This window comes from Schistocerca nitens, chromosome 11 (assembly GCF_023898315.1).
Source record: "Schistocerca nitens isolate TAMUIC-IGC-003100 chromosome 11, iqSchNite1.1, whole genome shotgun sequence".
NCBI lineage: Eukaryota > Metazoa > Arthropoda > Insecta > Orthoptera > Acrididae > Schistocerca > Schistocerca nitens.
Genome location: NC_064624.1, coordinates 10689627 through 10715395, shown reverse-complemented (window position 1 = coordinate 10715395; position 25769 = coordinate 10689627). Strand labels below are relative to the sequence as shown.

Here is a 25769-nt window from a genome sequence, read left to right as displayed (position 1 = left end):
AAAGAAGAACAAAACCTACCTCCAGCATCATCTGACACTGAATATTCGAGCTTAATAGAGAAATTAAAAATTAAATGTTCAGTGATCTCTAAAGAGGAAAAAGTTGAAATTTTAAATTTGCTCCCTGACTCATGGTCAGGAGAAAAAATAGTTCACGAATTCAACGTTTCTCATTGTTTGGTTAAACTAATTCGAAAATAGAGCAAGGCATGCTCCCAGTTTTAGGAAAGAAGAAATGAGTAGGTATAAGTGAAGAAACAATTAAAAAGATCCAGCAGTTTTTTGAAGATGATGAAAACAGCAGAATGTGCCCAGGTTGCAAAGATAGCAAAAGAGTTGTTATAAATGGAGTGTAAGTAACAAAGCAGAAACGACTAGTGCTGTCATATTTAAATGAACTTTACGTAGCTTTCAAAAATTCTCATCCTGAATGCAAAACTGAAAGGACAAAATTCTGTGATCTCCGCTCTAAGTGCTGTATTTTGGCTGGATCCTCAGGGACACACGCCGTATGTGTTTGTTTATATAATCAAAATGTCAAACTGATGATTGCGGGTGAAAAACTCAGTGACCTAATTACAAAGAGTTACCAAATTTAATGGTCTGTGACACTAACAGTTATGACTGCATGATGAGTTTGTGTAATAAATGCCCTGGTAAGGAAACCGTTATTGAATTGTTTCGCGAATATGACGAGGAAATGCTAGACAGTGTTACCTTCAAACAGTGGCTCACAACTGACAGGGCATAAATGATAACAGTGGTTAAATATCAGGAAGACTACTTGGAATCTTTAACTCAACAGTCACCACTATGTTTCTAAAATCCAAAGCAAGTTTTTGAAGGACAAAAAGCACAACTTCATGAAACTGAATGCATAGTGCTAGCTGATTTTGCAGAAAATTCTACATTGTGATTCAGGATGTAATACAAGGGTAGAACTGGGTCAATGACCAGGCAACAGTGCATCCATCTATTCTCTACTTTAAAAATGAGAAGGATGAAGTTTGCACTTCTTCAGTTTGCATTCTAAGCGACTACTTGGAGCACAACACTTTTGCTGTACATGTGTTTCAAAAGCACGTAATAAATTACATAAAAGAAAATTTTCCCAAGGTTGAGAAGCTGATATACTTTTCAGATGGAAGTGGTAGTGAGTATAAGAACAAAAAGAATTTTTCAAATATGTGGAACCACAAAGTAGACTTTGTGTTGGAGGCTGAATGGCACTTTCTTGCATCTTGCCTTGGTAAAAAGGCATGTGATGGAGTAGGAGGTTCAACAAAACGTGAAGTAAGTAAAGCCAGCCTACAAAGACCAAGAACAGAATAAATTCTCACAGTACAGGACATGTATGTCTTTTGCAAGGATAATATTAAAGGCATTACCTATTTTCTGGTCAAGAAAGAAGAAGTGGCTCTGCATATGGAACACTTCAAACCAGATTTGAAATGTGTATAGCAATAAAAGGAACAAGGCATTTCCACAAATTCCTTGGCATTGCAGAAAATTTTGTTCCATGCTATGTAACATCAGAAACCGAAATTTATGATGATCATTGTGTCAGTAAAATTACTTCTCTGTCTTTAACGTTGAATGACATAGTGGAATGTGTGTATGATGGACAGTGGTAGCTTGCAGAGGTTGAAAGAATACGTTTGTGAAAACAAAGATGTTTTTGTGTATTTTTACCACCCAGCTGGCCCAAGAACATAATTTAAGAAATCTACTAGTGACAAAGTTTTGATACCAATGAAAAATGTTTTAAGGAAACTTTCAGTGCTTGAACTCACCACAGCAACTGGGAGGTCTTATTCTATATCACAGAAGCTGTCTGAAGAAATAAGTGTTCTTAACATTCACCACCAGGTCTAGGAGCAGTCGCATCTCGAAATATGTTAATTGAAAATATTTAGTTTAAATATGTCAAAATAATATAAAAGGGTAATTTCAGTGAGTTTCCACTTTTTGTATATAATTCAGTACCTTACTTCGATAATAATGGATTATATACCGCCAATATCACACATGGATAGGCAATAGCCATAAGATCAGTTGTAGAGTGATGTGAATTATCTTCCCATTAAAAAAATTCATATCTTTGTTCACAGTCAGATATCAAAGTTGAAATTTTTACAGTACGTTGCTATCATATAGGTGTACAAACTGTGAAAAAATCATATTTTTATATTCAGTCACACCTGACATAACTAACCCCAAACTTTACAAAAAATGAAAATTTTCACGTTTCAAAAAGTCGTAAAAAATTAAGGAAACATTTGTAAGTGTTCTTGCTCAATATGAGGCTAGTAGTGCATGATATTTAATTATAGGAAAAATACACTCTCATAAATCACTCCTTGTTTGTTATTTTTGGGCCTAAAAACTGGATTTTTGAAAATTTGGATACCAAACTTTGGAGGTCACTTCGATCTGTTATTTTTGAATTTAGGGTATTTTGTGTAACAGACAACGTTGTAGAGGACACTTTTCTAAAAGCAATTGTGTCAATTGCAATGTTGTAACTTAACACAGTGCAGAGATATTCATATTTTTGCTAACGTCTCTAAATTGAAACATTGTCACGACCTTACAACCGAAAATGGCCGCCATTCAGTAAACGTGAAAAGTAAAATATTGTTAAAAACCGTTTCGAACTTCTCAGTTATAGGGTAATAACATGTAAAAAATTAAACTATTTAAAAATGGTCAAGCAACCAACTTAATTTTTATTGGACCACTTGATTTGGATTTACCCTGTGTGAATCAAATAATGAATTCACCTCTTTCTGAAGGGGTCACTTACATACCTGAAGCTGTCCCTGGTTATCTACTCTAGCGCTTACCGAATTTAATATGAAATTTCCCATTTAATGTGAAATTGTTTTGCCATCATCAATTTTATTCTCTTACGTAGGTTACTATTGTACCGAATTACAGACTCAACAGTTTCATATTTCAACACTTGGTTACACAGGTATATATATATATATATATATATATATATATATATATATATATATATATATATATATATAAATTTTAACTTACACAGCATTTTGCACGTGGAGGACCCACTTCTTTGACAGTGACAGGAAATCTTCTGATTGGGGCATAACGACGACGAAAACAAAAATCCAGAAGTTGTTGAGTTCAACCCTGGCTGAAAAGAAGGGACGAAGGCAGAGGATTATATTCAGTGTTTATGAAAGAACCGAGGCCCGAAGATGCACAAGAATATCGGAACTTCATGAGGATGGACAAGGCCGCTTTCGAGAGGGTGCTGTCTATGATTGAAGATGGAATAAGCACGTGTTACACAGTCGTGAGGGAGGCTGTCTCACATTCTCGAAAGTAAGCATTACGTCATATGTTTATATGTTTTACGATCATACCAGTCTACATTACGAATAAAATACCGTTATACGCCCTGTTGTGATGCAGGCTGGTTGTAACATTATAGTTCCCGGCAATTAATCATGGAATGGAAACACACAGCAACAGAACGTACCAGCGTCACTTCAAACACTTTGTTACAGTAAATGTTCAAAATGTCCTCCGTTAGCGAGGATACATGCATCCAGCCTCCGTCGCATGGAATCCCTGATGCGCTGATGCAGCCCTGGAGAATGGCGTATTGTATCACAGCCGTCCACAATACGAGCACGAAGAGTCTCTACATTTGGTACCGGGGTTGCGTAGACGAGAGCTTTCAAATGCCCCCATAAATGAAAGTCAAGAGGGTTGAGGTCAGGAGAGCGTGGAGGCCACGGAATTGGTCCGCCTCTACCAATCCGTCGGTCACCGAATCTGTTGTCGAGAAGCGTACGAACACTTCGACGGAAATGTGCAGGAGCTCCATCGTGCATGAACTACATGTTGTACTTGTAAAGGCACATGTTCTAGCAGCACAGGTAGAGTATCCCGTATGAAATCATGATAACGTGCTCCATTGAGCGTAGGTGGAAGAACTAAAACGAGCTCTAACATGGAAATTAAGCGTTTCCGGACACATGTCCACATAACATCTTTGTGTGTGAGGAATGTTTCCTGAAAGTTTGGCCGTACCTTTTTGTAACACCCTGTATACAGAAGGTCGTAACTGTGTGCTATCAGGACAATGGTCCAAATTTTCGCGTGGGATCGATTGCTCGGGCTGATATTTTGCTAATCTCCATTTTTTGCCCTTATAGTATGAGGTCGAGTTGGTGGTGCTGCAGACTTCCTTAACTCGTACTAATTCTCTTTGGCTTTTTGTCCAAATACGCATCGAGATAAAGTTAAGGACATGACTGTACAGGCGTTGTCACTTTCAAGATAAGTGAACGACGCTTATCGGCATATCGAACGTTTGAAGTGTTTATTGCCAGCTTCGATTGAAATTCCACTTGCGTTAGTAACACGAAACGATCCGGTTATCATTTCTCGGCTAGAGATAACGTTGGCTGCGGGATCTTTTTTCAGTAAACGTGTGATATTCCGTATCTATTAATGCGACTTTGGTTCATTTGAGGAAATTTATTAAAAAAAAAAGCGAAAATTTACATTCACAGACAAAATTAATTTTCTTTTGTAAGACTTTTAAAGTGTTCGTTTCTTCTGTTTGTTAGTTTTAAATATTTTTCCTCTCAGATTACGCTGTTTTATTTATTTTTACTACAGTGACGGCTGTCTACGCTGTGTACTAGCATCCTTTGAATGTAAGAGCGAAACATTGTTCCAGTTGATCTAAAGCTTTGTAGGCTCACTGGAGAAAACAACGCTGGAGCGCTCTAGGCGGTCACTGCAATGAAGTGGTGTGTGTGTGTGTGTGTGTGTGTGTGTGTGTGTGTGTGAGAGAGAGAGAGAGAGAGAGAGAGAGAGAGAGAGAGAGAGAGAGAGTCGACTCGACGTGGGTCGGTATTGAGACGTGACAGAATGACACAAGGGAGCCATCATATTTGGACGTGCTCATGACTGTACCTGGATCAGAACAAAACAGAGACTGACAGCACACCTTCCACAGCTACGCCGAATCAGGGCGTAAGTTTCGCAACACTTTCCCAAAGAAGGCAGCTGCCGACGGGTGTGACTTATCGAACCATCAGTGTAATTCGACTTATTTACAGAAAAAAAGGAGAAAAAATTGTAGAAGCGGCTTTGCAGATGGTCAACTGATCCGGTGAAACGTAGGAACGTGTGGGACAATTCTACAATATGATTCATCGTAATGAGATTTTCGCTCTGCAGCGGAGTGTGCGCTGATATGAAACTTCCTGGCAGATTAAAACTGTGTGCCCGACCGAGACGCGAACTCGGGACCTTTGCCTTTCGCGGGCAAGTGCTCTACCATCTGAGCTACCGAAGCACGACGCACGCCCGGTACTCACAGCTTTACTTCTGCCAGTATCTCGTCTCCCACCTTCCAAACTTTACAGAAGATCTCCTGCGAACCTTGCAAGTCGACTGCAATTCAGTCTTTTAAAACATTGAAGGCAGCAGATTTAAAATACAGAGAGAGAAAAATTATCTGATAACTTGTAGAGAAACCAGACGGCAGTTCTAAGAGTAGTGGGACATGAAAGGGAAGCAGGCCCTATCGCAGATTCTATTAAACCTGTACATAGAGCAAGCAGTAAAAGTTTACCAAGTGGAACTTTGCAAAGTGGTTCTTCGGCTTGCAAAGGAATATGTTTCAAAGTTTTTCAGGTCTGTTGATGAAATTGTAATTCTGTCAGAGGCAGCAAAGGACACGGAAGGGGGACTGAAGAAAACTAATAGTATCTTGAAAAGGTCAACATCGGTAAAGAAAGGGTACTGGAAGGTAGTCGAATTTAACTGGGCGATGCTCAGGGTGTTAGGGTGTTAGGTTAGGAATCAAACACTTAGAGTATTAAGTGAGTTTTGTCATTGGGGCAGTTAGATAAGTCGCGAAGGCCGAATTAAAAAGGATATAAACGGGAAACTGGCAACAGAAACAGACGCACTTCTTAAACAGGCGAATACCAAATACGAATTTAATTGTTGGTGAATCGGTTGTGAAGGTATTTCTGTGAATGGCCTCGTAAAGAAGTGTAACCTGCACAATAAGCAGTTCAGACAAGATGAAAATAGAAACCTTTAAAATTTGATGCTACAGAAGGATGGTGAAGCTTAGGTGGCGCATCTTAACAGGGGAGAAGAGAAAGTAATGCCGCAAAATAAGAAGCGGTAGGTTGATGCGACACATCCTCAGGCATAGAAAGGTCGGTAGTTTGCTGGTGAAGGGGTTTCTGTGCGTTAACTTTCCTATCTGCGTGACTGTCTACTTGGTGGAAGTTTCTACTCGTTGGAGCTATACGAAACATCCGTGTTCAGGGTCCATACAGTCGTAAATGTCACTCGAATGTCATGCGCAATTCCTATGAAGCCTGCGGTTCTGAATGCTAGATATGGTTGCTCATTAACAGTATAAACTTTTTACGTAATCCTTGTCTTCGAATTTCTAATACAAAACATTTACACAATACTTTTAATTGTACAATATCGGAATGTAAACTAGTACATAATTCCACTGAACGTAACCTCACTATTCCCTAAATGCACTAAACTTTGCCTCAACGTGGCTCTAATAACACTGTTCTACAAAAAAAAAAATTTTTTTTATATTTCTGATAAAAAATATTGTGATCCTAGTTGTATTTTGAGTGCTGAATTGAAAACTGTTATTGGTTTTTTTTTCTGTCAGGGATAGTTTATGAGTAATCGCAATTTTATTTCTCTTTTCAGTTTCTGATATAGTGCAGCAAACGTGAGGTGAAATTCGACAAACAAATGCACATCTTTATGATGTTATAAGTTCATCACATTAATGGAGGGTGCGATCTAACATATAACACAGTAACATTTGTGCATACACTTTGAAGCATTTATTTGACATGAGAAATTACAGAAAATCGTCAAACAATGAGCCACTGCTTTGTAATGCACATCACTTTTTTCTCTTGTATTGTGAATCTTTCTTCTCTCGAATGATATTCCAGCAATAATCTACTAACATAGAAGGTACCCACTTCCCTTCATAGCGCCTTTCTATGGTAGAAATGTCTTTATGGAATCTTTCCCCATGTTCATTCGATACGTCACTACAACTCTCTGTGAAGTAGTCCAGATGAGAGTCCATCATATGTACCTTCAAAGACATATTGCATCCCAAATCCTGATATGCTTTGACCATATCCTTTACCATTGCTTTGTAGTTAGTACCTCTTCTTCTTCCGAGGAAGTTTTCCGACACCATCTTGAAACAGTCCTATGCGGTTTTTTCTTTATCAGTTAAACATGCTTCAAAATTTGCATCTTTCTGCAGCTCCCTGATTTGTGGGCCCACAAATACACCTTCCTTTATTTTTGCAGCTGAAAGACGGGGGAATTTGGTAGCTAGATATGCAAACCCACAGCATGTTGGATCCATGGACGTCACGAATTGTTTCATCAGGCCAAGTTTGATGTGAAGTGGTGGAAGTAGTATATATTCAGAAGCTACCAGACTTTCATGTTGTACATTCTTTTCGCCAACTTTGCATCTTCGCCTAGGCCATTTATTTTCAGGTAGTGAGAATTTCGGTCTCTACTATCCCACTCGCAAAGAAAACAGGCATACTTTGTGTAGCCTTGTTGCATTCCCAGTACCACAGCGATTACCTTGAAATCTGCACATATTTTCCATTTGTGTTCATTATATTTTAATGAATTTAGCATCCTTTGTACGAATTCGTAATTCGCTTTTGTCAAACTAGCGTAAGCTACTGGAACAGAGGGTATTTTATTTCCGTTATGCAGCAAAACACCCTTCACACTTGTTCTCGACGCATCTATGAAAAGTATCCACTCCTGTGAAATATAAGTGTTCAGCACTTTCATCAGGCCAGCAACGTCATTGCAAAATGTCAGTGCTTCGTCAGTTGAAAAATAAGAAATAAAGGCATGTTCTCTGTGCCTGAACACACTGATTTTAGTACTTTGGTGCAGTAGATTATACTCATGTAATCTTGAACCAAGAAGCTGCGCCGTTTGTTAACTTAGTCCTAGATCACGTACTAAATCATTTAAATCTGCCTGCGTTAACAAATGTGGCGATGACTCACTTGTGCAGTGATATAAAGAATCATCATCTGTGATTTCTTCAGTACTACTTATTTCACTGTCACTCGGAATTTGACCTCGAGCTCTGGAAGGTTGTCGGAATGCTGCACTGGCATTCAACCGTGCTCGGAAATGTGACAGACAGTTACTTGTCAGCCAAAACACCCACTCGTTAAGACTGACACAAATTGCGGCTAACACCACTGTTGTAAACTCGATGCACCTGCCCCTAGGAGGCGTGAAGCTTTACTGCCGAGGCAGCGACCGGCTGTCGCCGTTCGAGTTAATGAGATGTTTCAGGTGGTCTTAGTGACATAGGTGTGGCGGGGGATAACCTAATGATGTCTGATTCTTCCCAGCTGCTGTTGCACAAGAAATTATCACGTGCTGTGACTACTGGATGCGGCAACATACCCGTATTTCTCTACAACGTCTCTGTGTATGCCATGAATTGTGAATATACATATATATACATATTACATAAAAAGTATCCCTGACAACGATATTTTGTTTACATGTTTGAATTTCCCACGGTAAAATGGTCTAGAAGCACATACTTTAATATCAGAAATAGAACCCATGTCGAACAGTGTAATCACATGATTTACATGAGCATCAACGAAAACGTATCTCCATTGTGCAATCCAATTATTTGCGACAAGAGGATCTGAACGAAATCGTGCTGCTTTTGGTATGTCATGAATAAACTCTGCTGAGTGCAATGCAAGTATGCCGAGCGGCAGCTGATCATAAATTAATAACTGGATCGCGCGAACTGCAATGCATGTACCGACAATTTCTACTTTTCAAACTTCTGAATAGGCAAATGAAATATAGAGGTTGAATGACGAATGACTTGAAATTAATTCATCAGTATATTAATCAAATGGTTGGTTCAAATGGCTCTGAGCACTATGGGACTTAACATCTATGGTCATCAGTCCCCTAGAACTTAGAACTACTTAAACCTAACTAACCTAAGGACAGCACACAACACCCAGCCATCACGAGGCAGAGAAAATCCCTGACCCCGCCGGGAATCGAACCCGGGAACCCGGGCGTGGGAAGCGAGAACGATACCGCACGACCACGAGATGCGGGCAATCAACATGATTAAAGAATATAAACATGTATCATAGTATTAATAGGTGAACACGAAAATTGAAGTAACGATTTCTTGATATGAACTGTACAAGGAGGCCAATGATCCTTATATTATTCGAAAAGTACTGTTCCATAGATGTGCACAAAGAAAAAAATGTGTGTATGTAGCCGTTAAGGCTGGTCAAAGGAGTAGAAGCTTTCACATTCAGAACATTGATGTTTCGTTCTGCATCAGGCAGTAAAATCTCCAATACCTGAACATAGCAAATTGAACATCTGCCCTGAGCACTGACCTAGTGCTATGGTAGAAATAACACACGGAAGTAATACCGTTTCATGAAATCGCAATCTACATGTGTTTCTACCATGTTTACATGGTTCATTTTCAATAAAACATGCATACCGGGCAGCTACAGTGCAACAATCTGCTGGGCCGACGATGCCAGCAGTGAAAATCAACATACTGTAGTAACGAAGCAGTCTGTACATAACGTTGTATATTGCAGTCGGTATTTCGCCTACTTTTCTATAAGAGGAACTCTGTGGTTATTTGCTGCCATTACCAGAAAAGTTTGAAGCAAGTTCCTAATTTTTAATATCTTCATTTTCAATAATTACGACTACTCACACACACGCGCACACACATGTGAAAAGTTTTCCTTTGTCTCTGACATTGCTGTCAACTTCTACTACCCGTAACGATCAGGTGCTACGACACAAAGGACAAACGAAAGTAACAACGTTTCGTGAAGTTGCAATCTAGGGATGTTCATGTTTAAATGTTGCAGACAGTTCGGTCGTAGCAACACACCCATACCGGACAGCTACACTGTTGTTGTCAACAGTGGAAAACGAAAAGTAGTAACGAAGCCATTGTGGAACAACAAACGTTGTTTCCTAGTGTCGTTGTTTCACTTATTTTGGTCTACAGTAAACGGAACTAACTCTGTGTTCGTTTACCGCAGTCAGCACGGGATTTCGAGTGTTCCTAATTTTCAGTATCTTCATTTTGAGTGTCGTATATAATTAATCTTTGTTACTGAGAATATTGCACACGAATCTCATGAAAATAACACATTCAAAAAAATGGTTCAAATGGCTCTGAGCACTATGGGACTTAACATCTATGGTCATCAGTCCCCTAGAACTTAGAACTACTTAAACCTAACTAACCTAAGGACAGCACACAACACCCAGCCATCACGAGGCCGAGAAAATCCCTGACCCCGCCGGGAATCGAACCCGGGAACCCGGGCGTGGGAAGCGAGAACGAGCAAATAACACTTTCGATAAAACTTTTTCTTATATTTAGTACTTTTAAGGACAAAGGGGTACAGGTAATCCGATCCTTTCCTGTGTCGTGCATATTATGAAGTGCTTGAACCAGTAAAATTCTAACAGTTAAACCACAAATTACGACACTGATATTCAAAAACTGAGAATTCTCGATAAACGCGGTATTCCCTTTCTTGCGTTGTCGGCGCACATGAAAGCAAGTTCAGAGTCTATATTGATTCATACAGTACGGTAAGTGGGGTGCAGACTTTTCGTGGACTGCCCAGAAGTCAGTGGCTCAGTTGCACAAATTAAATAAAGTCAATAATTTTGACGTCAGACTCCGGTTGTTCGTTGAATTGCCTTCCATTTCATGCGCCACTCCAGCTGATAAATTAATTATCTAAAGTATCACTGTAACTCATCTTTAATTATACGACCTCAAACTAATTTCCCACGACGATCTGAGACCAACGACCGCTTCCTCAACCAGCGGACAAGGGGCTCGCGTGGGGGCGGACGAATTTTCAGGATCAAAATTACGGCAAGGTGGCGAAATTCGGCACAGGTTACCCAGCCATTATCTTCAAATTCAGGTAGCGGCTAGTCTCCGGAGGACATACACTATGTGATCAAAAGTATCCGGACACATGGATGAAAATGACTTACAAGTTCGTGGCGCCCTCCATCGGTAATGCTGGAATTCAGTATGGTGTTGGCCCACCCTTAGCCTTGATGACAGCTTCCACTCTCAAAGGCATACGTTCAATAAGGCGCCTAAAGGTTTCGTAGCGAATGCCGGCTCATTCTTCACGGGGCGCTGCACCGAGTTGGGGTATCGATGTCGATCGGTGAAGCCTGGCGCGAAGTTGGCGTTTCAAAACATCCCAAAGGTCTTCTATAGGATTCAGGTCAGGACTCTGTGCAGGCCAGTCCATTACAGGGATTTTATTGTCGCGTAACCACTCCGCCACACGACGTTCGATAGTGTTGAAAGATGCAATCGCCATTCCTGAATTGCTCTTCTACAGTGGGAAGCAAGAAGGTGCTTAAAACATCAATGTAGGCCTGCGTAGAGATAGTGACACACAAATAACAAGGGGTGCAAGCCCATTCCATGAAAAACACGACCACACCATAACACCACCGCCTCCGAATTTTACTGTTGGCACTACACACGTTGGCAGATGACGTTCACCGGACATTCGCCATACCCAAACCCTGCCATCGGATCGCCACATTGTGTACCGTGATTCGTCACTCCACACAACGTTTTTCCACTGTTCAGTCGTCCAATGTTTACGCTCCTTACACTAAGCGAGGCGTCGTTTGGCATTTACCGGCGTGCTGCGTGCCTTATGGCTCGGCCATGAAATCTCAAGTTTTCTCACCTCCCGCCTAACTGTCGTAGTACTTGCAGTGGATCCTGATGCAGTTTGGAATTCCTTTGTCATGGTCTGGATAGATGTCTGCCTATCACACGTTACGATGCTCTACAACTGTCGGCAATCTCTGTCAGTCAACAGACCAGGTCGGCCTGTACACTTTTGTGCTGTACGTATCCCTTCACGTTTCCACTTCACTATCACATCGGAAACAGCGGACCTAGAGATGTACAGTACTGTGGAAATCTCGCGTACAGACGTTCAACACAAGTGACACCCAGTCACCTGGCCACGTTCGAAGTCCGTGAGTTCCGCGGAGCGACCCATTGTACTCTCGTACGATGTCTAATGACTATTGAGGTCGTTGATGTGGAGTACTTGGCAGTAGGTGGCAGCACAATGCACCCAATATGAAAAACGTCTATATTGTTGGTGCTGTCCGGATACTTTTGATCGCATAATGCACGAGAGGCTGCCGTATCCACGACATACCCGTCACAGTAAGAGCACCAACCTCTGAGCCGGGGGCCCCCACCACTACACGGGTACGCTGACGGTATGAGCCACGCTGGATGGGTCGGCTATACGCCCCCTTCTTGTCGGGATGGGCTAAACTGTGATTTTCCGACATGTGATTTCTGTGAATGCTACTGTTCGGTAACTGTGATTCTGAAATGCGATTTGTCGGAGTTAAGAACTGCAGTTAACGAATTATCAACTTCTATCCCTGTGCAGTCCACCATAGAGTAAATATCTCTGGAGTGAGCATTGCGTTCTGTGCATGTTGTCAACATTAAACCAGGACTGTCACGTGTTCTCGGCACTTCGCTGTGCGTGTGTGCTTTCCTCAGAGTTTGAAGTTTATAATATCAAGAGTTTTTGTTGTGTTTTCACCGTTTGTTGATAGTTACTGTTGTCGCTACGGATGCAAAGAAAAATATGCGAAAGGACGGATAGTAACTTTTCATGGGTATTATGTTTAAAAATTTCGAGACGCATGATAATTAAGGCTTGATTTTGTAGACCTATTTTTCTACGATTTTTTGACTATATAATAGATATTACGGCTCGTACAAAAGCTTACAAACAATCGCTTCCTCTCGTAAATTTGCTAGTGGAACAGGAAATGGAATGGTTAGTTGTTTCAGCAAATACTATCCTCCATGCATTTATCAGCGACTTGCCGATTATGTATATAGATTTGAAAGACGGGAGACAGATAAATTCTATAGAATGGGAGTCTGTAATTGTCTTCGTATAATATGTGTGTCCAAACCTTTTGTTTACTGTAAAGTTACAAAATGGCTCTGAGCACTATGGGACTCAACTTCTCAGGTCATTAGTCCCCTAGAACTTAGAACTAGTTAAACCTAACTAAGATAAGGACATCACACACATCCATGCCCGAGGCAGGATTCGAACCTGCGACTGTAGCGGTCTCGCGGTTCCCGGCTGCAGCGCCTAGCACCGCACGGCCACTTCGGCCGGCTGGAAAGTTACAGTAGGAGACGATGTTAAGTGTTTCTAGGACATGGAGAATGATCATGTGCGTTTTATATTTTAGTTTCCCGAAGGATGAACAATGAGTAAAGACGTGGCTCCAGAAAATAAGGAGGAGTAATTTTGTCCCCACAAAATATTCCAAAGTATGTTCAAAACACTTTGAAGAGGAATGTTTAGAAAGAGAAAAATTTCGACGTGTGTGGCTGAAGGTAGATGCTATCCCAACTATTTGTAATTTTCCACAGCACCTACTACCAATTTCTGCATTCAGCTTAAATACATTTTCTGCACAAATCCAATAAAAAACACAGTAGTGTAGCTAATCACACATTCATCTTTGGTGTATTTTGCCTTCAATTTATTTTCTTCACCATTTGATTAAGAAGTGTAAAATATTAGTAAACATGTCCCCAAACTCTTTCATTTGTGTCACTTTCCACTTCCCTTAATGTTGTTATATGGGTTGACTGTTGCATGACCAACTGTATTTGCTTTATAGTACATTTATTCTCCGATCGCGTTCTTCCCCATTTCTTACTCAAATTGGGAGCAATTGGGAGCAAGTACGTAAATGCGTTAAATAAACACTTCAAAGTGTCACCAGTAAGAAAAATTGTGCTTTATGTCGCAAAAACGAGAAAATAAATACGCAGAAATAGCAGAAAAAAGGACGAATTAGCAGGGATAAAATCACTAATGTGAGGCAAATTCGGTGTTTTTCGGACACTTGCAAAAGTACTGGAGTACTGTCAAGTCGTTTTGCAAGACTATCACTGTAAAAATGTACGTCAGGCTCTGTAATACTATTAAAAGCCGTATCATACGTAAAACTACCAAAAATCGAGTGCATCTGAACTGTGACACCTATCGCAAAGAAGCAGAATGCAATATGACTTGCCCTTAAAATTTACGCAGCTGGTTTATTCCCGGTACCAAATGGATACTGTTAAAATGTCTGCGCAACATATATAAATAATCCACGACACGTACGAAAAGAATCCGTCTGTACTAGGGATGTAGTGACATTCTAAATATACAGGGCGCTATACGGACAAACACACGACGTCCCGAGAACACGTGACCAGGCCGGGAATGTATGTTAACAACACAAAATCTGTTCTGCGCATGTGAATGCTCACTCCAGACATATTTACTCTATGCAGTCCACTAATGCTATTTCTGCTACTTCTGCGATTTCTGTGGTTTATCACCACAGATGTTACACTGTCAGTCTCAAGTAAGAAACTGTGTCAATACAATCAAAATATATGTTCTCGCCTGTATAGTCGATTACTTGTCAGGTCCTAAGGTTAACGTTTCAATAAACCAGCTGATAAAAAGTTACGTGAAATGGTATTAATAATATTTCCAACGATTCTTTCTCAGTTGTTACATGGTATATGAAAATATACTGAGGTGCAGATAAAATACAAGAAAAGAGTCAGTAGTAGGTATGTTTTACTTTTGTTCTTCTTTTTGTATTAACAGAACAAAGTGAAAATATTGATAACGTGATGTTGAGATTCGTAACACAAATTACCACACAGTACCACAAGAGTTTATGTCTGAAAATGTGGTTCAGATACCTCCGAATATAACGACGTGGTTAGAACATCTACATCTACATCCACACTCCGCAAGCCACCTGACGGTGTGTGGCGGAGGGTACCCTGAGTACCTCTATCGGTTCTCCCTTCTACTCCAGTCTCGTATTGTTCGTGGAAAGAAGGATTGTCGGAATGCCTCTGTGTGGGCTCTAATCTCTCTGATTTTATCCTCATGGTCTGTTCGCGAGATATACGTAGGAGGGAGCAATATACTGCTTGACTCCTCGGTGAAAGTATGTTCTCGAAACTTTAACAAAAACCCGTACCGAGCTACTGACCGTCTCTCCTGCAGAGTCTTCCACTGGAGTTTATCTGTCATCTCCGTAACGCTTTCGCGATTACTAAATGATCCTGTAACGAAGCGCGCTGCTCTCCGTTCGATCTTCTCTATCTCTTCTACCAACCCTATCTGGTACGGATCCCACACTGCTGAGCAGTATTCGAGCAGTGGGCGAACAAGCGTACTGTAACCTACTTCCTTTGTTTTCAGATTGCATTTCCTTAGGATTCTTCCAACGAATCTCAGTCTGGCATCTGCTTTACCGACGATGAACTTTATATGATCATTCCATTTTAAATCACTCCTAATGCCTACTCCCAGATAATTTATGGAATTAACTGCTTCCAGTTGCTGACCTGCTATTTTGTAGCTAAATGATAAGGGATCGTTCAAATGGTTCAAATGGCTCTGAGCACTATGGGACTTAACATCTATGGTCATCAGTCCCCTAGAACTTAGAACTACTTAAACCTAACTAACCTAAGGACAGCACACAACACCCAGCCATCACGAGGCAGAGAAAATCCCTGACCCCGCCGGGAATCGAACCCGGGAACCCGGGCGTGGGAAGCGAGAACGCTACCGCACGACCACGAGATGCGGGCAAGGGATCGTTCTTTCTATGTATTCGCAGCACATTACACTTGTATACATTGAGATTCAATTGTCATTCCCTGCACCATGCGTCAATTCGCTGCAAATCCTCCTGCATTTCAGTACAATTTTCCACTGTTACAACCTCTCGATACACCACAGCATCATCTGCAAAAAGCCTCAGTGGGCTTCTGATGTCATCCACAAGGTCATTTATGTATATTGTGAATAGCAACGGTCCTACGACACTCCCCTGCGGCACACGTGAAATCACTCTTACTTCGGAAGACTTCTCTCCATTGAGAATGACATGCTGCGTTCTGTTATCTAGGAACTCTTCAATCCAATCACACAATTGGTCTGATAGTCCATATGCTCTTACTTTGTTCATTAAACAACTGTGGGGAACTGTATCGAACGCCTTGCGGAAGTCAAGAAACACAGCATCTACCTGTGAACCCGTGTCTATGGCCCTGTGAGTCTCGTGGACGAATAGCGCGAGCTGGGTTTCACACGAAGGTCTTTTTAGAAACCCATGCTGATTCCTACAGAGTAGATTTCTAGTCTCCAGAAAAGTCATTATACTCGAACATAATACGTGTTCCAGAAGCTGTATTCTAGTCATTCGGTACAGCGATAATTCAGAATATCATTCAGAGAAGAAGTGGAGAAGTCGCCACAGCGTCTTTACACCGCCTTCGTCAGGAGTAAGGTCAGTTTCTAAGTTTGTGAGTGAACGTAGCGACATCGTTTATGCAAAGTCTGAAACCTCCCGCTACTCAACTGCTTTCATTACGAGAAATATTAGCATCTGCATAAAGTGAATTATATCTGTGGTGTCACCGCCAGACGCCACACTTGCTAGGTGGTAGCTTTAAATCGGCCGTGGTTCATTAGTACACGTCGGACCCGCGTGTCGCCACTGTCAGTGATCGCAGACCGAGCGCCGCCACACGGCAGGTCTCGAGAGACGTACTAGCACTCGCCCCAGTTGTACAGCCGACGTAGCTAGCAACAGACACTGACGAAGACTCGTTTATTTGCAGAGAAGATAGTTAGAATAGCCTTCAGCTAATGGCTACGACCTAGCAAGGCGCCATAGCAATTGATAGTTATCGTATGAAGCATGTCTCATCAAGAACGATGTATACAAATGATGGATTAAAGTATTCCAGCAGCTACGTACTTTTCTTTATAGCATTCATTACGTATCCTGTTTCAGACCTCACGCCAGCCTGCGTGAGTTTAACGCGTGCATTTCGGCTTTCTCTAGCAACATATCAATATTGGTAGTAGTTAGTAGCAGTATACGAGTTTAACAATGGTCGTGATTTTCCAGACACACTTCCCATCTCGATAGCCACTGCTCAATGTACCTGTCCATATCTGGAAAATGTAATTGGGAAGATTAAAGATGACTCTTGAAGAACTCGCAGCTTAAAAGAGGCATAATTGATAACATCCCCACCCCCTCCCCCTCCTTCCCCCCTCCTTCTCCCCCTGCCACTCAGTGGCAGGCGCCCCCCTCCCTCATCTAATTAGTGTGTTCAGTGTTTTCCATGCCGAAGATCGTCACCAGTGTATAGTGCAACACTGTTTTCTCCGTTTCTGTGCGTTAGTGTTCTCTTCGGTGCGCTCCTTCGTTCGCATGTACAACTGTTTGTCTTTAGTCGTGTACACTGTTGACCTCGTCCATGAAACCAGCGCCTTCTGGCGAACGCCTCCTTTTACATTTCTTCTGTGTATCTTCTGTTTCCAACATTCATGTAGGGGAAGGCGGGGCAAGATGGGGAAGCTAACTTTAAACCCTTACAAAAGGGACAAAAATAAACAAATTCAAGTAGGTTTGATTATAATTTGTTTACTTAACCATTGAATTACAATAGCATGCAAAGAAACCTGCAAACCTGTTACATTTAGTTAGAAATGTCTCGATTTGAAACATAAACTACCAATTCCCCGTCTCTCCCCATATGCGGGGTAAGCTTAAATAAGGACTGGAATAACGAAATCACGTGACGATAAGGTTTCGAAACATAGTTCTACGAATTGTAGACTCAGGTATTACGTTTTATTTAGACCTCTTACTGTCACACAGTACACGAGTGTAGACAGCCTCGTCATCATCACTTTCTGTCCCTGCACAAGTGTCGTGGGCACCCTGACACTGAAACACAGATTTCTGTGGCACGTTGAACTGTCGAGCAGCCCTGAAAGAACCCGTATGACCTTCTATAACAGCATTTACAGTGCCTTCCATTGACTCCAATGACCAATCTTGCCTAGACGTTTGTCGCCGATACTTGCGAACCATCTGAAATAAAACACGTGGAAAGTACTATTGAGTCAGATCATTTCTGGTAATCTATATTATATAGTAAATACCACATTTCCAACAGTCAGTCGTTAAAGCATAGCAAGAATACTGACGTTGCACGTTTTGTGTATTTTTATTCACCATATAGTCTAAGGCATACTTTGTAATTAATTAGGAAACGTTGGAATAACGAATACCATTCTATTTACAATTGTATTCAACGTATAATGTACGTGTTCAAAACCCGCAGCGAGACGATAAGAACGTAATGGTTGGACAAATAGTAGGGCCAACACAGGGAAGCTCCCCATCTTGCCCCACCCCGTCTTGCCCCCTACAAATTGTGGTACATTACCACTGAATTAGGTAGTTTTCTTTTTTCCGGACAAATACCGTGACCACGGTCGTAGGAATGTGTAAGCCCACGATGCAACCTAGTGATAAAATTACCACATTTTAAAGTCAATCGGCTAAGGAAAGTGGTATGTAAGCGGTATTTGCGACTCCCTCAGCCCAAGGTAAATAACTCTGTAGTATTTCTAGTGCATTCTGTCTCGAGACCATATCAGACGTTCAGCGATATATCCACTGAGCTATAGGCGATGACTGATGGAGAAGGAACACAAACAGTAGTAGTAGTAGTAGTAGTAGTAGTACGAGGTGCATTAAAGTTCTAAGGCCTCCGATTTTTTTTCTCCGGACTGGAAAGAGATAGAAACATGCGCATTGTTTTAAAATGAGGCCGCGTTCATTGTCAATACGTCCCAGAGATGGCAGCACCATACGGCAGATGGAATTTTACCGCCAGCGGCGAGAATGAGAACTGTTTTAAATACTTAAAATGGCGACGTTTTCCCTACTTGAACAGCGTGCAATCATTCGTTTTCTGAATTTGCGTGGTGTGAAACCAATTGAAATTCATCGACAGTTGAAGGAGACATGTGGTGATGGAGTTACGGACGTGTCCAAAGTGCGTTCGTGGGTGCGACAGTTTAATGAAGGCAGAACATCATGTGACAACAAACCGAAACAACCTTGGGCTCGCACGTGCCGGTCTGACGACACGATCGAGAAAGTGGAGAGAATTGTTTTGGGGGATCGCCGAATGACTATTGAACAGATCGCCTCCAGAGTTGGCATTTCTGTGGGTTCTGTGCACGCAATCCTGCATGACAACCTGAAAATGCGAAAAGTGTCATCCAGGTGGGTGCCACGAATGCTGACAGACGACCACACGGCTGCCCGTGTGGCACGTTGCCAAGCAATGTTGGCGCGCAACGACAGCACGAATGGGACTTTCTTTTCGTCGGTTGTGACAATGGATGAGACGTGGATGCCATTTTTCAATCCAGAAACAAAGCGCCAGTCAGCTCAGTGGAAGCACACAGATTCACCGCCACCAAAAAAATTTCGGGTAACCGCCAGTGCTGAAAAAATGATGGTGCCCATGTTTTGGAACAGCGAGGGCGTAATCCTTACCCATTGTGTTCCAAAGGGCACTACGGTAACAGGTGCATCCTACGAAAATGTTTTGAAGAACAAATTCCTTCCTGCACTGCAACAAAAACGTCCAGGAAGGGCTGCGCGTGTGCTGTTTCACCAAGACAACGCACCCGCACATCGAGCTAACGTTACGCAACAGTTTCTTCGTGATAACAACTTTGAAGTGATTCCTCGTGCTCCCTACTCACCTGACCTGGCTCCTAGTGACTTTTGGCTTTTTCCAACAACGAAAGACACTCTCCGTGGCCGCACATTCACCAGCCGTGCTGCTATTGACTCAGCGATTTTCCAGTCGTCAAAACAGACTCCTAAAGAAGCCTTCGTCGCTGCCATGGAATCGTGGCGTCAGCGTTGTGAAAAATGTGTACGTCTGCAGGGCGATTACGTCGAGAAGTAACGCCAGTTTCATCGATTTCGGGTGAGTAGTTAATTAGAAAAAAAATGGGAGGCCTTAGAACTTGAATGCACCTCGTAGTAGTAGAAGATGATGTGCTGATTCAGATCGTAAGAAAATGTACACTAGTTTCCCTGATCTCTAGTGTCACGCTATCTGCTAGAAATGTCAGTCATTTGTAATCCGGTCTTTCCATTCAAGCACATACCCGCTTTCGATCCTACTGACAATTCCTTTCATTATTACAACCACCACTGAATGATATTTATGGCACTGTCATATCTCGAAACGGGTCACCTTTCCTGAACCTAGCTGCTACAGTAGAATTCCAACATCGTTTTAGTCACCGCCTACTGCCCACATTTCTACAGCTTTCCGCATGTGATCGTTCCAATGTAAGCCGGAACTGAGCAAAAGTTGGAGAAAGACAAATGGTTCAAATGGCTCTGAGCACTATGGGACTTAACATCTCAGATCATCAGTCCCCTAGAACTTAGAACTACTTAAACCTAACTAACCTAAGGACATCACACACATCTATGCCCGAGGCAGGATTCGAACCTGCGACCGTAGCGGTAGCGCTGTTCCAGACTGAAGCGCCTAGAACCGCTCGGCCACCAAAGGCCGGCGGAGAAAGACATATCCACCACCTTCTGCAACCTATGTAGAAACAGAACTACCTTAGTGCAACAGGACTGTGTTTTGAGCATTCGGCGGAAATTCGCACAATGTTGTACGTCCCCAAATTACATTCAATCTGCGAATTTTCACCTCAAACTGCTGCTGCTACTACCTCCTGTGTCTTACTGCAGAAACCACAACACGCCACATATCTGCTGATTTGGAATAAAAGACACTTACAACATAAGCAGACTGGAAGACCTTTACGGTGTCGGCGTAGGTCTCCAAACTATAGTCCAAAGGTGATTCACGAGCTCTGCACTCAGACTCGTCTCTCACACTGACGCAACAGCTGGCGACTATGCATTCCTTTTCGACTCATTTCTCATATTGCACTCATGTACGCGATCACTGTTTCGCTGCTAGCAACCCGCAGAAGTTGCTGTCCATCCACCAAAACTTTTTCCCCAACACAAACAAGCCACATCAGTCAATCATTATCTGCTAACCAATGCAGGGATGGGATGGAAGAGACACCATCCATGTACTATAATAATAAACATCACACTTGATAGCGCGAAGAATTTTGCACTAACAAGGGAACCACCCCATCGCACCCTCCTCAGATTTACTTACAAGTTGGCACAGTGGATAGGCCTTGAAATACTGAACACAGGTCAGTCGAGAAAACAGGAAGAAGTTGTGTGAAACTATGAAAAAAATAAGGAAAATATAAAAACTGAGTAGTCTATGTTCAACATATGCAACATAAGGATTGTTTGAGCACAGGCGTGCTGTGGTCCCGTGGTTAGCGTGAACAGCTCCGGGACGAAAGGTCCTAGGTTCAAATCTTCCCTCGAGCGAAAAATTTACGTTTTTATTTTCGCAAAGTTATGATCTGTCCGTTCGTTGATTGACGTCTCTGTTCACTGTAATAAGTTAAGTGTCTGTGCTTTGCGACCGCACAGCAAAACCGTGCGATTAGTAGAGGAAAGGACGTGCCTCTGCAATGGGAACCGAAAACATTTGATCGCAAGGTCATAGGTCAACCGATTCCTCCACAGGAAAACACGTCTGATATATTCTATACGATACTGGTGAAGGCATGTGCGTCACATGACAGGAATATGTTGTCGACCCACCTAACTTGTACACTTGGCGAATGGGTAAAAAGATTCTTCTACCTTGCCAGGTTTAGGTTTTCTTGTGGATGTGATAATCACTCCCAAAAAGTAATGAAAACGTAAGAGTTTGTCACATAAACTGCAACAAATTAATGAAACAGTTTCACAGTCGCACAGTTTTCTCTGTGCTCTGTCAAAACATATGTCGTTAACCTTTTTCAAATTTTTCCGTGTGTAGAGCGTCAAATCCTGCATATGTCCAAGCAAATCTGAACATGTCCTGGAATTTTGGAGAGCGAAGTTGATTCTATGTGAGTGCCTGAACTTTGATAATTGTCTGAAAATAAAAAATTAAAATATTTGCTCGAGGGAAGACTTGAACCAAGGACCTCCCGTACCGCAGCTGCTCACACTAACCACAGGACCACAGGGGTCCTGGGCACACGTTATCCTTGATGTTGCCTATATTCCGCATGGACTACCCAGTTTGTATATTTTGCTTATTTTTATCATAGTTCCACCAAACTTCTTGCTGTTTTCTCTATTGGTCTGTGTTCAGTTTTTCAAGGCCTATCCACTGTGCCAACTTATAAGTACATCTGAGGGGGGTGCGATGGGGAGGTTCCCTTGTAAGTTCAACACCAGCCAGTGATGTGACAGCATGTTTCCCCAGTTTCAGTATCATAGCTAAACCAGGCCCTCTCCACGTTGCTAGTATCATTGCGGCCATGGATAGATGACTGAACAGTACGTCCATTCAGTCTTAATTCTCGAACACATAAATCATCAAAGTATACCAGACAGTGTTCCACATATTTCTATCACCTCAAGATTGGTGTATGGGAGTCACAGAGCATTCTCGCTGTCTTTGGGTAAAATTAGAGAGTGAAAGACCAGTCCTACAGCACAGTTAGCGAATTAATCAGCAACCAACCAGAAGAAGACCGCTACACTCAGTTGAGCTTTCTGGGTCCTAATCCGTCCAAGTGCACGAGATTTCTCGAGATGCGACCATGTCGAGAAGCTTAGCACTCCTTATCGATGTATAGTAACAGATTTCATAGTGCCGTCATAAAATAGCTGACAGTTAAGAAGAACAACAAACGACTGCTTTTTCCACGCGATGAAGCCCCGGACGGATGGTGTTCTACGCATTTTTACGTAAATCAATCAAGCTATCAACTCTAAAGTATTGTTCTAGAATCTAGGATCGGCACCTGGAAGGTATTCGTAAGAGAGAGAACACAAACACACGCACTCCTAAGAATACAACGTTCTGCACTTAAAACAGGCCTATAATGTTAGATCGCATGCGTTTGCGACCTATCAGAGGTATGCAATTGGAGCGTTGTTAATATTCCAATGTGAGAAATAGATTGCAAGCTCATGACATACATCCTTCTTTTCGATTTTTCTACCATAAATTATCTCATCGAACCGTAAAACGAAAAACAAACTGTTGTTGTTGTTGTGGTCTTCAGTCCTGAGACTGGTTTGATGAAGCTCTCCATGCTACTCTATCCTGTGCAAGCTTTTTCATCTCCCAGTACCTACTGCAACCTACATCCTTCTGAATCTGCTTAGTGTATTCATCTCTTGGTCTCCCTCTACGATTTTTACCCTCCACGCTGCCCTCCAATACTAAATTGGTGATCCCTTGATGCCTCAGAACATGTCCTACCAACCGATCCCTTCTTCTGGTCAAGTTGTGCCACAAACTTCTCTTCTCCCCAATCCTATTCAATACTTCCTCATTAGTTAAGTGATCTACCCATCCAATCTTCAGCATTCTTCTGTAGCACCACATTTCGAAAGCTTCTATTCTCTTCTTGTCCAAACTATTTATCGTCCATGTGTCACTTCCATACATGGCTACACTCCATACGAATACTTTCAGAAATGACTTCCTGACACTTAAATCAATACTGGATGTTAACAAATTTCTCTTCTTCAAAAACGCTTTCCTCGCCATTGCCAGTCTACATTTTATATCCTCTCTACTTCGACCATCATCAGTTATTTTGCTCCCCAAATAGCAAAACTCCTTTACTACTTTAAGTGCCTCATTTCCTAACCTAATTCCCTCAGCATCACCCGACTTAATTAGACTACATTCCATTATCCTCGTTTTGCTTTTGTTGATGTTCATCTTATATCCTCCTTTCAAGACACTGTCCATTATATTCAACTGCTCTTCCAAGTCCTTTGCTGTCTCTGACAGAATTACAATGTCATCGGCGAACCTCAAAGTTTTTATTTCTTCTCCATGAATTTTAATACCTACTCCGAATTTTTCTTTTGTTTCTTTTACTGCTTGCTCAATATACAGATTGAACAACATCGGGGAGAGGCTACAACCCTGTCTTACTCCCTTCCCAACCACTGCTTCCCTTTCATGTCCCTCGACTCTTATAACTGCCATCTGGTTACTGTACAAATTGTAAATAGCCTCTCGCTCCCTGTATTTTACCCCGGCCACCTAATTCCGTAAAACACTTGCTCTGTGTGATACGAGCACAATAAAGCTTCCCTGATACGTATAGTGTCCATCATGTTTCAGAAATTATACTATGCCTGCATCAGGCCTATATAAAATGATGCTTATTAGCGGGGCTTACATCCTACAAGGAAACAGATAAACGCATAGCAGCAGCGTCCAACATGTGAAAATTACAAGTCATTCCGTCACTAAGTACGTAATTGTGTACGTGGGGATTTAGCGCCTCACAAGGTCCTATGACTTAGTTATGACGTTGAAGTCTCAATTTTTCACCCAGGACGCCACAGAGAGGATCGCATAAATCAAAGTTCTTTTAGAGCAATGTGACAAGTTTAATCACACATGAGATGGAAGTCCTCTTTTGACCGACAGGTTTACCGTTAACGAACGCAAGTACACAGTTCTTTAAACCACATACAGAACACGTCGCTGTATATGAGTAGAACGAAGGCTATGTAACATGACTGATGCATCTGGACAGAACACTGGAAAAAATTGACCTGCAGCAACTTCTCCTTCTCTACAATGAATCAGTCAACCATTAAATCGTACCTTGTTACAGCTCTATCCCAGTCGATTGCCCTCTAACGCAGATGCAAGTAATTTTAGACGCGAATCGTTCTCTGTCCTCCTGAAAAGCATCAGATACAGTAGTCAACTCTAGTCTATCACTGGTGCCTCAATAGGCATACATTATAATACTGCCTCGACGTAAAAACATTGACTACCTCCCTGATTCCATTCTTTTCGATGTCGACGTTTTCCCGGATTCCTCCTGTTGCCGATTACTTGCTCCCACGTACAAATTGTACTGCGCGAACAGAAGGTTACCCAAGCACTTCCTCAATTTCACAGCACTTCGGAGTATATTCTGTCAATTTATATCTATTCCGTCGTCATTTTTCGCAATTACACATATTTTAGGTCAGATCTATCCATGCGATCACGACATAACAACCTCGTTCTGTGCTCTATAAATTTGCCTGTACATGTAGCACAGCCGCCAACACCTAGCCCAAATGCACTGAGCGGGAGTAATAACGTAGCACTGTACTCCACTGTATCTGTAGACAACTTTCTGGGTTTAACTGTCAATGCAATATAGCGATGTCTTCAAAATAATTTTACTTCTGAAAAGTCCATAAAGAATAGGTGGATGGTGCTTCGATACCGGCGGCATCAGTAATTCGTCAGGTAAACGCTATAAGAGCCAATCAGAATGCCACATCGTTTGCGCTGAGATATAGGAGCCTCTACATAGCGCAGGGAGCATTTGCGTATGTTGAGAGCAAGAAGGGTAACACGTTAGGACCGCTGGGGACGGTGCATTCGATGTTATTTTCGTAAACAGGTTCTGTTAGGGTAAGAATTTCTGTGCACACAAGCTGAGGCATCTAGAAAGCGAGCGTTACCTGTTTCTGGAACAGTACACAATTCCCGAGAGGTTGACTTGGTTGTT

At 41.9% G+C, this 25769-nt stretch overlaps 1 protein-coding gene across 4 annotated transcripts in view; it reads right to left on the bottom strand.

Moving 5' to 3' along the window:
- Positions 1 to 25769, bottom strand: part of LOC126213045 (poly [ADP-ribose] polymerase tankyrase-1-like) — a 149387-nt gene that overhangs the window by 34938 nt on the left and 88680 nt on the right. The window contains exon 5 of one of the 4 annotated variants that reach the window (XM_049940617.1): positions 17768 to 18165. The exons of 2 other annotated variants lie outside the window; for them this stretch is intronic. In XM_049940617.1, the coding sequence (XP_049796574.1) occupies positions 17923 to 18165 (243 nt within the window). In that variant the 3' untranslated portion in view covers positions 17768 to 17922. Of the gene's footprint in view, positions 1 to 17767; positions 18166 to 25769 lie in introns of those variants that run through there. One more of the 4 variants, XM_049940619.1, reaches the window with a different exon arrangement.